This window comes from Myripristis murdjan, chromosome 19 (assembly GCF_902150065.1).
Source record: "Myripristis murdjan chromosome 19, fMyrMur1.1, whole genome shotgun sequence".
NCBI classification, from domain to species: domain Eukaryota; kingdom Metazoa; phylum Chordata; class Actinopteri; order Holocentriformes; family Holocentridae; genus Myripristis; species Myripristis murdjan.
This window is the reverse complement of record NC_043998.1, coordinates 9,655,659-9,670,156: the sequence shown is the minus strand read 5'-3', so window position 1 is coordinate 9,670,156 and position 14,498 is coordinate 9,655,659. Positions and strand designations below refer to the sequence as shown.

Here is a 14,498-nt window from a genome sequence, read left to right as displayed (position 1 = left end):
AGACGATTGCCAACTTATTGTCAAATTATTGCCTCTATTACAAATGCATGGTGAGGGAAAATGAGAAAGGTACTTATTCCCCTTCCCTTCCCAGTTACTTTATCCTCTGAAATGTTTGTAATTGCTCATGAGATTTGAACCTTCAACCTCCTAGCCACAGCCCCACTGCTCTAACCCTAAGCTGAATGACTCACCAACTGTGGTGACCGAGTACTTCCAGCGGATGATGTAGGCGTCGCCGTCATGTAGTTGGCCCAGACTCTCTTTTGCCATTTCCTCTTCCCCGTGCTCTTTGATGTGCCAGGCGTCCACAGCCACCGTGGCCAGCTCCGCCTGCCTTCCATCCTCATTCCGCACCAGGCCGTAGCCCCGCTGGACATTCACGCCCTCAAGCATGGTCTTCACTGGGTCAGGCTCATTGTCCAGCAGGGCCTTGGCGTCACAGGGCTGGAGCTCCATGTCAGGTGGTGGTCGAGGGCTGGAATGGACTGGACTCTAAGCAAACAAAGAGGACAAGAACATTTTCATGTGTTGACACTCAATCACTTATCAGTAGATAATCAACCGTGTATCAGCAAGTTACCAGTTCAAGTTACTAACAATAGATTTTGCCAATGTCAGCTGGTTGAGGTTAAGGTTTTACATATACTATATAATCTTGGTTTAAATTATAGTACACTAAGGCTATTAACTCATTCTGAATGTAATTCTTCATCGTCAATTCTGTTGATTAAGTGTCTTGAGATGCCCCTGAATGTCTGAAAGTGGTTGGTTGAAAACATATAACTCACATATTGCAGAGAGTAGATTATCAAACTAAAGTGTCACTTCAGCCTATTTAGGCAGCATGCGTCCATCAGGGAAATTAAGTGTCGTCATTTTTGGTATTCAGGCCCAAGTCAGTAATCTTTACCTTTACTTCCTCGGCCTGGGCTGCCTCCTCCTTCTTCCTCTCAGCCCAGTCCAGGAACTTCTCTCTGAACAGGGATGTCTCATTATGCTCTGACAGTCTGCCAAACAGAGCCCAGCTCGGACGGCCCTCCCCCTGCCTGGGTATTAGACACACACACACACACACACACACACACACACACACACACACACACACACACAGACAGAGGTTGTAAAAATAAAAAAGCAATCTCATCTGAGCTGTAATGATGTGAGCTGTAATTGCAAATTACAACCACTAGGGGCCAGTACAACATAAGCAATAACCCAGTGTGCGCTGCTGTAGTCATGCCACCTTCCATAAGGTACAACTAACATTATTGACTGAAATAATCAAGTTAATCACACACACACGTATAATCTATCTTTTAATTTTTTGGATTAATTTCCATGAAACATGTCAGGATTAGCATGTCAGACTTACTTTGGGACGTCCCCATTGGTGGAAGAGGTGTCAAGGGGGTTGACCCTGCAGTTGCTGTAGTCGTAGCTGCCACTGTAGAGCTGCTTGCCCAGTTTGACGGCCACCTTCCTGTCGGCCAAGGGCACGTCTTTCCCATGCCATACATACACTTCACCACCAAAGTCAAACACTAAGACCTGTATATGTGGGAATGAGGGAAGGGGAAGGCGGGATGGAGAAAGTTAGTGAAGGAGGGCAATCGAAAGGGAGTTTCTTGATGAGTTTTGTTGGTTTTCCTCAATGTCAATATGATTTGTGTTGATACAGTAGTGGCTGGGCAATATGACAAGGCCTTGTTTCAGTATAGAGCAAAAGAGTACAGATTTTTCATAAATGATTACCATATGCAAAACAGCAAACAAATAGGCAGCCAAATGTCTGCCTAGACTCAACAATACTTATCATGCAATTTCAGACTTTCTGCGTAATTCCCAACCTTTTCAAGGCCACAGAAAGACCAAATTTTTTTCCCTGACATTTCCAAACCTGCATCAGAGCCCATTATATCTAGTGTGCCTGTTACCTCTTTAGAGTTGAGCAAGGAGACACTTGGGATGGATGCCCAGGCGTCCTCGTGAGGCACCAATTTGTCTCCCTGGAGCCTGTACACCCCATTGGAGTCTACAACCCCACTCTCATACAGCTCATCTTCCTCTGGCTCCCCTGCACCTGCACCACACACACACACACGCACACATACACAGCGCAGATACAAAGAGCAGGGTGTCTAAAAACACAGATGTAATGATAAAGACAAAAGGAATCTTTTATGATTGTTTGAGATGAGAGTTAATTATCCTTGCAGGGAAACAGTGAGGCTAACGGTTTGTCTGTGTGCACTTAAACTGTAACAGTATGGGTGATTAATGTGCTACTTGGGTGGTCTGTGTATGTTTCTGTGTGCATAAGGAATCTATTAATGATGATATTTGCTGTGTAGTGGGTGATTACATGCTCACTGTATCTATCTATCTGTCTACATGTCTGTGTACGTCTAAATTTGAGAATGCAAATATGGTTTGCATATGCAAGTACAGGTACTCGTGGACATTTTTAATTTTAGCTTGATATTTCTTTTCCATTTCTGACAACTGTGAGGAGAAAATCCAATATTTGTCCAAGTTCAGGTTCAAATCATCCTGACATTCAAACCAATGGGTGGTACTATCTGCAAGCTACATCATTAGTTTATTGATGGAGCCCATATTTTTAAGGAAAATGTCTTGCAAAGCTACCAAGTTACGAATAGACTACAACTGAAAATATGCAATAGCAATCCTTGATCCTTCAGTATATGTATGTACCTCTGTACTGGGTCTTGCCTCCCAGCAGGCTCCAGAACTCCTTGGCCCATCTGCTCTCAGCGTTGACACCCTCCTCCAGGACAGTCACCTGGGGGGCCTTACAGCCCAGGTCCCTCTTCGTCTGCACAAACGATGCCATCTCCGATGCCTAGCCACACAAAGCATACATGTTGCGTGGTTAGACAACTGTGTGTTGTTGGAAATTGTATGATACTGTTGTAATGTTTCAAATTCAGTACTGGTTCTAAGGCAGTACTAGTATAATTCAAAATTACTAATCATTAGTCAATACTTCAAAAACAGAAGTTTCTAAAACAAAAAAACAAACAAGCAAAAAAAAAAAAAAAAAAAACATTTCACTCAGGCAAATTTGGTACCTTAGCTCTCTCAATGACATTGGCAAACTCTCCACTCCACATGAAGCAATGCTTGGGTGCGATGAGAAGGAAGCAGTCGCCACTGTTCAGAGAGCTGGCCTTGGGCTCGACCAGCCGCACCTGGACATGCCTCCGACCTGCAAACAGCACAGACATAGATACCGACATCCCCCTCTGGAATTAGACTTCTTTGCAAGCGACTACTCTTTAAAAAAATCATGTTTAAATTAATTGACCCTGTACATATCCTGACAACAGCCCTAACCCGACTGAAACTTTTGAACCTAAACTCATCCCCAACTTTATCCAGCACCAAAGATTAACGCCTGCCCCAACACACCTAGAATATAGAATAACTCTCACACTACTATGTGTAAACTCAGCAAACATTTTAGTGGAGCATTACAGTCTTTTGATAGGAAGTTGAGGGTCAGCATTGGACTATTCAAATAAAGCGCGAGCAAAGACACACAGTCAGGAATTTCTTAGTCACAAAAGCTTTTAGGCTGATGCAGACATCTGGGCCCCCCCAAGAGAGCAATCACTTAAAGCCATTTGTCATATGGAATGCAACAGTTACAGATGATAAGATTATAGTGCACATCTGTTTAACAGCATAGAGAAAACAGACATGAAACAAGATCTTTGTCTGACCTTTGATGCGAATAAGCATGAGCTTGTGGAAGGGCAGGGCGCTATTGTTAGTCACAACTTCGGTGGACTTCGCGCTGCGCAGGCTGACCTTGCGGAAGTTCTCCTTGCTGGCAAGACCCGCTAAGGCCACGTCGGCTAAGTTGGAGTGCTTTGCCACTGGGTGGGACAGAAGACAAGACAGCTAGTAACATCACTATCAGCTAATAGAAGTTAAATACAGGAGTGCAATACTTCTTTTCAACTATAACAATACATTTTGAATCATTACCTACTTTGTTTGGTATCAAGGTTGTGTTTGGGTTTGCCCTTTATTTAGAGTAATTCCATGAGTATAAGAAGCACACCAAATAAAGACCAAATTGTGAGCTATCATGTATACTGTATATAAAGATACACAGGGAAGTGGTTTCTCTTTCTCATTTTCATGTGAGCTACACAAGACAGTCATACATAGCTAAGATGCTCATTTCCTCTTGTGTAACAAAGGTGTGAAAAGGTCACTGTGGTCAGGCTGGTTGATGCATAGTTTGTGTGCAGAGTGTCTATTTAGACGAATCAGATACAGCAAATATACAGAGGGTGGACAACATAACAGAAATTTAATGATGTTTAGATCTGGTGATTGGGGAGGCCATGGAAGGCATCTGACCTCATCCTGATGTTTATGTAACCACTTTTAAATTTGTTAATCAGTGTGTATGCAAGTATTATCATCTTGGTACATAATCAGGGAACAGGTTTTTTAACACAGGGTACACCTGGTCCTGCAAAATGGCCTCATGTCCCCCATGTTATCACCATGCAGAGTAATCATCACACCTAATGACTCCCACTAGATGGCTGCCAATACCATTACAGAGCCATCACCATGCTGAACAGCTGGCACACACCGTGGGTTGAGGGCATCTTTTGACTTTCTCCAAATGGAAACCCATCCGGATGTGGGGAAAAAGGTTAAAGGGATATGGGAAAAAGAGCTGAAGGGTTTCTGAATGTCAGCCTTGACTTAAAATACCATCTTTGTGAAGCTCATGATATACAATTTTCATTGAGACTGTGTCATAGAAGCACTGACTCAGTCCTGTGGTCATTTTTTAAAGCTGTAGGCTTTATGGTGTTTAGCAGCTGTCCTGTGGACTGTCTGTCTAGCCCTGTCGGCAAGCTTCAACTTCTGACCACTGTTGATCTTTATGGATGCAGTTTGTCTCTGTTTGGTATATGGTGTCATGATTTTTGTGACCATTCCCACTACCACATTAAATCATTCTGCAGTTCTACTGCAATTCAAGCCACGACTATTTAACCCAAAACTCTGTTAACTGCCCAATGTTGTTTTGAAAAGTGGTGACTGTCAGACTACTTTCAAAGCTGACACATTCTGCTAAATGGCATTCAACTTAATATAAACTGCATATGCAGCTGCCTTTGTGGTTGTCATTTAGTCAATTTAAAGTCATTTTCATAAGCTGTTCCCATTACATCATCCATCCCATGTATATACAAATAAATACAATATAACATTCTTTTCTAATTTACATTCGGAAATACACTTTCTTTGTTGAGAGAAATTCAGTTCTTTTGTAATCAGTTTTCCCATATTTCTGTTGGATTTTCAGGCATTAATAGGTACATAATGGTGACTGAAAATTTAAGACTGACCACACAGCCCTAAGAAGTAAAGTTAAGGCCATTGACATTTGGTGGTATCATTATGGGTTTTGGCTGTGGAGATGGCAGATTTTTGGCGGGTCAGTCAAAGCTTTATAGACAGGATAAAGGCCTTTAGAAGTACTGGGTGAGACTGAGCAATCTTACTCCTCTCCACTTGGATCCTCTTAGTCTCCACAGAGGCCACGTTGAGCCTCTGTTCAGTGTAGACCTGGCGGATGTCGTTGCGGGCAGCCAGGGCCCGCAGAGGGTTTCGGGAGCCCTGATTCCTTCTGACTGGCCGCACTGACCGCTTGTGTTCTGCTACGGCTGAGATGAGCCTGAATACACAGACAGACAGACAAAGACCACTAGAAAAGCTGCACTTATGAAAACCAGCATCTGTCTGCATCAACTACTCACTTATAAGTACAACAGTACAACAGGTACAGCAGGTAAGCAATACTGCCTCAGTTTATAATTTGCTGGCCATTAGTTATTATTCTGGTTAAACTCATTCAAATATGTAGGTAGGTATTTGTAAATGTTTTATAAATATAGTGAAAACAAGCATTGTGTGACATGCTATAATTCAAATGCAACAGATGTTTACAATGGTTACTAGATGATTAATAACAAATGGTCAAAGTTCTTCCCACACTTTAAAGCCACATTAAAAAACTAAAACAAACAGGCAATATTCCATTTGGAGCTCATCAGTGAATAGTCATAAATTTAACTGTAAACACACAGGAAAACAATGATTATTCAAGCCTAACATTATATAATTCATAGATTATAGAGGGGTAATAATAAACATACTTTGGCGTATTGGCCTGAATCTGGCTGAGGTCATCCTCGTTTATAACCACACTGGAACTGAGTGCCGAGGGCAAGACAGATTTATAGAAGCTGCCGAATGTCTCCTCATCATCCAGAGTCATCACTTCTTTTTCCATCTCTGCCGTCACTTCAATGGTGGACGTCCTGCTCTTGCCCACGCCTGACCCGGCCAACATTACAGGAAACAGGAAGCATGGAACAAGAGGTTTTACACAGAACATCTGAGGTCTATGAAGTCCATATGTGTGCTGGATTTGTTTGAATAATAGAAGATAAGGTCACGGTATGGTGATTCAAGTCACATATCACAGTATCACATAACACACCACAAAATATGAAGAATTTCCTGTCCTGTGGACTGATTATGTATTTTGTTTATGGGACTTTTGCACTTTCTGATGCTTATCTGTTGTGCATGGCTGAGTAGCAATAAAAGGAATCTGAGATTGAAATGACATTATAAATAAAAAAAAAACAAAAACAAAAAAAACAAAAACAAAAACGTACCTTTAAAAGAATATATTTAATGCTGATTCAGTAAAAGAAATCTCAAGTGAAAATAAAAGGTGAACAACAAAGTTAAACAACAAATAGGGGGGCTGTACCTTTATTGTGGAGCTTGTCTAGGAAAGATTCCAGCTTGTCAAGCCGCTTATCTCCTTCCACCTTGACATCAGTTCTACTAGAGATTTCTGTCCAGCAGAAACACATAGTTAGTAATACTACTACTATTACTACTTAGCAATACTTACAGCACTACATTGATTTTGGTATCAATAGAAGTTACTGAAAAGCCTCAAACGGTGGATTCTTACAGTGTATTTTTATGAGAGAAACATAGATGACATGTAGAAATGTTACACAGAAACAAAAAAATGAATAAATGTATAATAAAACTGAACAACTTAAGATATCAAAAACTTTTCAGTTTAGAACTGATGAGGAAATTGAACTATCAGAACTGGTAATTACACCCCAACAGTAACTAGGCCTACTATTAGGAGCACTTTGTAACTCAAGAGACCAGGTTAAGTATCAACATACTAGCTCACTGAGTCTTTATTATTTAATTTGGCTTTTATTCCAACAAAACTTTTTTTTTATTTCAAGCATACATTTGCACATTCTATGAAATTAAGAAAAGTAAGCTATTGATTTGGGTCATTGTTCCACTGAATCACTGACTGACTGGGTTGAAGGGGAATATCTAGTACCTTCATGTGGCTTGACAGGTGTGGCAGAGGACTTTTTGAGATGGATGACAGGAGACTCTTCTCTCCCTGTATCTGACACAAGACCTGGTGGAACAGAGCAGCAGGTTCATGTTACTGTCCCATAATTTACAGTATTCACCAATACATGACATCTGGTGCAACTATCCCCTGTTCTTGTTTAACCAGAGTGAATGACCAGTGTATGGAGAACCGAGTGTACAATAAGCAGTCAGTTAGTTGTCAGTTATTTGTCAGACACTGCAAAAGACAAGCAAACTTTTCTCATTTATTGTTTTCATTTTGAAAATGGATTATGCACGCAGCAGTATGATGAGCCCTTAAGCAAGCTGTCAAAACAAAGACAACATAACAAAGTATAAAAACATGAAGGAATGTGACAGTGTCGAAGTAACATGCACAATAGGCTGGATCTTTGGCTTATCACAGTAGTGAAATAGACTCATTTGACTGATCGGTTGACAGAATAAACAAAGGACTTCTGATTTACCTCTCTTGGCCATTCGTCCAGCTACAGTGAACTGGGAGGAATCATTGGCTGCTCCTTTGCCTTTATTCTTCCACTGCTCCTCTTTCTCCTGCAGGATCTTCATCCTCTCTGCCAAGGACATATTGGTCCCAACATCTGAACTGGACTTCTGTTGGAACATTTATTCAAACACAATTGAAATACATTAGCAACAACAATCAACATCCATCTTCTTTAGTAGTGTAGGCATTCCATTCCACTTCTCATTTCACTGTAGGCCAGTATGAAGGCTGAGACAGTCACAGTTGGGCATAAACAGGATAGAAAACTTGACTGGGACTTAATTCCAGGCCAGAGGCGTTGTATGAGGGCATGCCAGATGAGAAATGGTGGAGAGAAGGGTTAAGACAAAGAAACAGGCCAAAATTTAACAAACAAGGATTATTTAAGGATTCCACAACTTCCTCATCATGTCTGAAAGAGCATGGATGTACAGCTAGCCCCAAAAGGTGTTTTCACAGCAGTTTCTTCGATGCCATTCAAAACTCATTCTTAAGACCAAAACATGATCTATGTTCAGTCCCTATAGAAAAACACAAAAAACCTTGACTATATATTCAGGCCATCCATCAACCACCCTTCTGTGCAGCTTTTCCTTCATGATTTACTCCAGCTGCTGTTTCTGCACCTGAATTCCACCATTAAAAATGAATACAAACAGCTTTACTGGGCCCCCTGGTCCTATTGGACCTACGGAGCAGTTCCATGGTAATTAATGATATTCCACTCCTAAATATCTGTGATGCATTTTATGGTCCTGGCAAGTTTTTTTCTTACATGGCTGCTACCCCTTATTATTTCACTAATAATGAGCAATTCATCTGGTGTAATGTACCATGAGTGGTGACTTCCTTTCTACAGTAGGTTTCACACAGCTTGGGCACAGAAACAAACTCCAAGAAGAGAAAAAGCATGAAGTAGGCATTTTCAGCTGACTGCTGGACAAAATGAGTCACAGAGAAAATATAACAATCAGCCACTCACTGTAGATGATCACAAGTGTGTAAAGGATGGACAATCAAGTCTGAGCGTCACTACAGGCAAGTCAAGTCAAATTGAAGAACTTCACAGAAAACAAAGGACAGAAAGAACAAGACTGGGGGCTTCATTCGCTACTAATTAAATACGATGTTTCAGACATTCATCTGATGGACAATATGTCATTGGGCTTGCCATTGAAATGATGATGCAATCTCAATTCTTGATTTTCATCAGATGTCTCTACTATGGGACTCTAAAACAATGGTTACATGACTGGTATATGATCATGACTCCCCTTTTGCACTCTCAATTACTGTTTGCTTGTAATTTTGGTGATTTAGACCTGGAAGCATATATTACTGTTGCAGTAATTCATGGTTACTATGGATAAAGCTAAAAGAAATTACCTAATTTTGCTATAACCAAAAGGCTTATTGTGGAAGAGAAGTCATGCAAGTCTGCGTTCAATGAGGCCCAATCCACCTTAGTCTCCCACAAGTGGGTGCAGGGCATCCTGTTAGTCAACGAGACTGTTATGTAACTGAACGTCACAGGTTTGATCCTCACTGCAGCTAGGGTGTCCATCAGCAACACATAACCCCTACACAGTCATTTGAAGTTACTCTGGAAAAAAGGGCCCCTAAAGTATACATACTGGACTGTACATATACATATATGCATATATGGAGTAGACTCTGCATACGTCTCCAATGCTATAGTCACACAGCTGGGAGGGTAATAAGCTGGAATTTCTACAGCTGTATGATAACTAACTTCCTTTGAAGAGCTAAAATTTTAATAACAGGGCTGAGGAATCCTAAGTGCTGCCTGTCCCACATGAACGTCAAAAGATGGACCAATATGCAAACAGCCATACGTATTTCTACTCACCAAGATAATCACTGCAGTTTTGCCTCTGACAACGCACACAAATATACGAAAACACAACCACATTCACATACACAGGCAGAGGTAAGTCGTAACAGATGATTTGAATTCAAATGTCAGACACATTGCATGCCGTGGTCAAATATTAGCCCAGGGTTTCCGCTACATGTAATTGATCGTGGCGCACCGCCACGGCTAAATAAAAGCCGCCATGGCTTGGGAATGATGATTTTTTTTTTTTTTCCCGGGTGTTAACACAATTTAAAGTATATTGTATGAATGACCTGTGAAAACGACCCTGCATACACACATAGCATATATTTGCGCACATATACTTACTATGATCAGAGTTTTAAATGATAAATTAAATATCACGACATGTTACACTACGCCGCAATTAATTTTATTTTGAAAACGCACCGGAGTTATCACCCGCCTGCTTTGTGCTACTGCTGCGCGCTCAAGAGTGGAGGCGGTGAAAAGCAGAGGGAGAGAAAAGGGCGAGAGCAAGGTACCTAAGCAAGATTAAGTTTAATCCATTTTTTTGTTCAAGCCTGTGAAAACGACCCTAATGTTATTAATGTTAACATTGCATTGCGACCGACAGGAGGGCTGGGCGATATGGACCAAAAGTCATATCCCGATATATTTTGGCTGAATATCGATTTAATATATATATCCCGAATTTTTTTCCTTAAAGTGAGAGCAAATGTTCAGTCATAGTCAAAGCCAAATATGACATGACGGGGCTGGAGCTTTTTCGGATTGTGGATGGCTTGTGGCTGGGGCTTCTGCAGTGTTCCTGGTAGTATTTGGGGGGCAGGAGCTGCTACAGGAACGTCCTCTGGCTCGGCCCTCTCACCTGTCGTGTCTCCACTGAGAGGGCCGAGGAGGAGGAAGGTTCCTGTAAAGTTACCGGGCGGCTGAGCGACCATGACCGGGGCATCAGAATGCGTGTTGTTAGCGTTAGCTAACGTTCCCTAAGCTAACGTTAGCATCTCTAAAAATGCCGGCTAAAAAGTGTGTTGTTAGCGTTAGCTAACGTTAGCGTTAGCTTGGTAGTGTTGGCCGTGTTGCTAGGGACGCCTAGCGCCCGGCTGTTTGCTTTCTGTTGACACCACATCGCGCCGAGAGTAAATCCAGTCAGCACCAAGTAAACCCCAAGCCCCACCCAGGAGTTTTTCAGGGCTGCTCAGAGTCCCTACCTCGAGGCAGGGCCGTTTTTTAGCCATTTGGTTAATAGTAAACTGTAAGTCAGAGATGGTTTGGTTTTTCTCAATTTACCAAGTTCCACTCACTTTAAATTGTATTTAAGTGTAGGTGAAGGCATGCTGCTCAGCATCAATGGGCCACCTCTGGCTGAGTTGAACTACAATAGAGCCTTAGAGCTCTTTTTCAAAAAAAAAAAGAAAGATGATGGGGGGGGGGGGGGGGGGGGGGTTCGTCCACCTCAGCACCACAGTTTCAAAAAATCCTGGGGGAAACCCTGATTAGCCCGTAAACAGACATAAGCTCACAGAAATGTACATAAACACACCCACACACTGGTACAAAAGGGGTTTAACAATATCGTGAACCTATGTTGAAATACCAAGCTGTTTCAACACATGCATGTCTTCAAACGAGTGGGTGACACTTGTTCTAAAACTACAGGCTGAAAAGGTAAGTGGTAAAAAACAAAAATCTCAGCACATGACAAAGTAGTAGTTTATCAACAATCCAATGGATTTTCCACAGATATACACTCATCAATTTGTTCTACAGGGCAGTAAAAATCATATTTATTATGCCTTTAAATCCTATCAATAGGTAATGGATACTTTAATAACACCGCACATACTTGCACACACACACTTGGCCAAGCCCTTCTAGCAGCAGCCCATCTCTGGAGTCAATCAGAGAAGGGAAATACCTTGGCCTGACAGGACCCCAGAGAGAGGGGAGGAGAGGAAAGGGCCCGGGCCTCAAAGCCCCACAGGAAACCATTTTTTCTGTCCCGCTTTACTGTACTCTACAGGCAGCACCTCGGCCAAACCACAGACACAGATATCGACCAACTGAGGACCAACAAACCACATTCATGTAGCAGCAGCAAGTGCGTTGACAGCTCTGATTTCTCAGTGGTTATCTTTTGAGTGTGAGAGATTGTTCACAAGACAGGCCAGTATAAAGGACAACTTCATCTAAGTCCATGCAAACGGGCACATACTGTACACATGTACACACACTCACCTGAAGAGACTGGGAAAGGTGGACAGGCAGGTGTCAAAGTCAAAGAGAGGGGTAGAGTCCGGAGGTGAAGACAGAGGAAACTAGAGAGAATGGTGACAGGAAGGGGGAGAGTAGGAAGAGGAGAAAATGAAAAGGGAAATTAACAGAGGGAAACAGAGGGAAGAGAGCGTAGGATGGCAGCCTAGATAGCCATCTCAGGCTGCCACAGCTGGAGTGAGGGGTTTCAGCAAGGGAGATCAAAGAAAAGTCAGGGGGTCATATGTCGCCTAGGACTGATGGGAGTAAAGGAGGGGAAAGGAAGTGTCATTACTGCAGTGGCCACCACCACTCTTCCTGGCTTGGTCTTTACTTCTCAACCCATAAGTTTATTATCTCCAAGACATTTCCTCAGAATTAACACACCCTGGATGAAATTTCCAAGAAATTATTACCCTTTGATGGGTTGGAGTTTCCATGGGGGAGCCATGGTGTAGATGTTTGACATTTTGGCCCCGTGGAGAGACGCCAGACAGATCTCTGTCCAGTGAGGGCCGGAGCACGGTTCACACACATTTAGAACATGCTGAGTGAGGTGAAAAGAAAATTGTAGATACTAAAAATGTTCATATGTCTGAGGAGATTTTGTAAAGAACATATGCTTCTAAAATTCCCAGTGTAATGCCACTCAATCAAAACTGGATTTAGATGTACAAAGCAGTAGCATTTTGCTACTTCTGTAATTTAGTAACAAATAAGTTTTTAATAGCAGTACTTTGCAATAGGATTGCTATAACTGAATTGACTGACATAAGATTTGTGATGCCTGAAAATGAAGTGACTGATTTTTAAAAGACACTGATAAACACATTTTGAATTCAATTTCCAGCATGGCCTGACTTCAATGAAACACCAGAGTTGTGTACAGAAAAGCTTAGCAGGCTTAACAGGAAACATCTGGGTTGGTGGGAGAGGGCGACCACGGTGTGTGTACCATGCCTGTTACAGTCCCTGCTCTCCTCAACCAAAGAGCAACAACATCTGCTTCAGCTTGGCATTGAACGAGGCCAAAGGACAAATTCCTGTTTTCCCTAGAGATGAAAAGCAATGGCCTTTCCTAAGTGAGAAATGGAGATGTGGCAACAATAATTACGTGCAAGCGAATGCCCTGCTACAGAGGCCAACTTGGCACTCGCTCAAACAGTTTGCCAGACCATGTACTATCTCCAGCTCTGATCTGAGCTTGCTTTTCAGAGCTCCACAGTAGCAGCAAAAGTGCACACTGGGATCCAGACCTATTCACTGGCAATAACAGTACATGGATTTAAGGAAGAAATCCACAGCTTTTTGCGATGCCAGTTTGGCCTTCTTTCATGTGAGTCAGTTCCTAAGGTGCAGTTTTTGTGCGCTGAGTGGAATTATGGTGAATTTATTGCTTTACTGTGGACTTACCATAATGGAGACATATCACACAAATATAACATGACATCACTTTTCAGTATTCAAATGACAGGGGATTTGTTGAATTTTTTGGCTGTCTGCGCATGCTTAAGATGTGCCTTTTTTCTAGGCTAAGAGTGGATTTATTCTAAGGTTAGCTCATCTTTGGATGCAGGACGAGTCCACACCAGAAACCCCTCAAGAGGATTGCTGATCCATATATGCATCTTGACAAACGATGGTCCATATCAATAAAGATGACATCATTTCAACTTTGTGTCCAATGTAATGTTATAGGGCTTTGTCGGGGTTCTATGAGCTGCATATTTATCAGGTTTTTCCACTGCACTGGTACCATTCTGTACCTGTGCTGCCTCTATTGTGGTCATGATACAGTATGAACACCCTGTTTTTTGCTGCCGTACTCAGCAGGGTGGTCCTGTTTGTATAGGAGACGAGCGTGCAGAAACCAGCATGCAAACCTCACACCACAGAGCGCGCCACTACAAAATATGTTTGGCTGTCTAACTTAAAATGGTTCATCACAACCATACTGCAAACTCCAAACTGCGCAAAATGGGTATGTTTATATTTAGCTATACATGTGTGTGATAAGAAAATGTGCAGAGAAAAAAAGGCTTGCTTGAGGAGAGAGAAAAGGAGTTTGGACTCAGACTGCCTGTCAGACTTTATAAAGTGTGAGAGGAGAGGAGAGGACAGGAGAGCACAGAGACTATCTAAGGGAATGGACGAAAGCACACAAAAGTACACTAAGAGTTTGGAGGCGGGGGTCGTGGCATAGGATTTTATTTTTACAAGGAGCAGAGGCGTGTCTTTCTCTCTCTGGGAGGTTAGCTAAGCCCTGGATCCCTAGATTTGGCATCCCCACTCCCAAATCTGCCCCACCCGTAGCCCCACCTCCTCTTGGCAGCCATTCAGAGAAACAAGCTGATTCAGCACAGAAAGAAAAATGTCTAGAGC

The 14,498-nt window shown here is 42.2% G+C and overlaps 1 protein-coding gene across 1 annotated transcript in view; it reads right to left on the bottom strand.

Annotated features, from left to right (window-relative positions):
- svild (supervillin d) overlaps window positions 1–14,498 on the bottom strand; it is a 56,259-nt gene that overhangs the window by 6,306 nt on the left and 35,455 nt on the right. Inside the window, 12 exon segments of the mRNA XM_030078211.1 lie at window positions 195–495; window positions 914–1,049; window positions 1,376–1,551; window positions 1,938–2,083; window positions 2,719–2,866; window positions 3,096–3,232; window positions 3,750–3,905; window positions 5,565–5,737; window positions 6,219–6,399; window positions 6,845–6,931; window positions 7,454–7,537; window positions 7,962–8,109. Coding sequence (XP_029934071.1) covers window positions 195–495; window positions 914–1,049; window positions 1,376–1,551; window positions 1,938–2,083; window positions 2,719–2,866; window positions 3,096–3,232; window positions 3,750–3,905; window positions 5,565–5,737; window positions 6,219–6,399; window positions 6,845–6,931; window positions 7,454–7,537; window positions 7,962–8,109 — 1,873 coding nt within the window.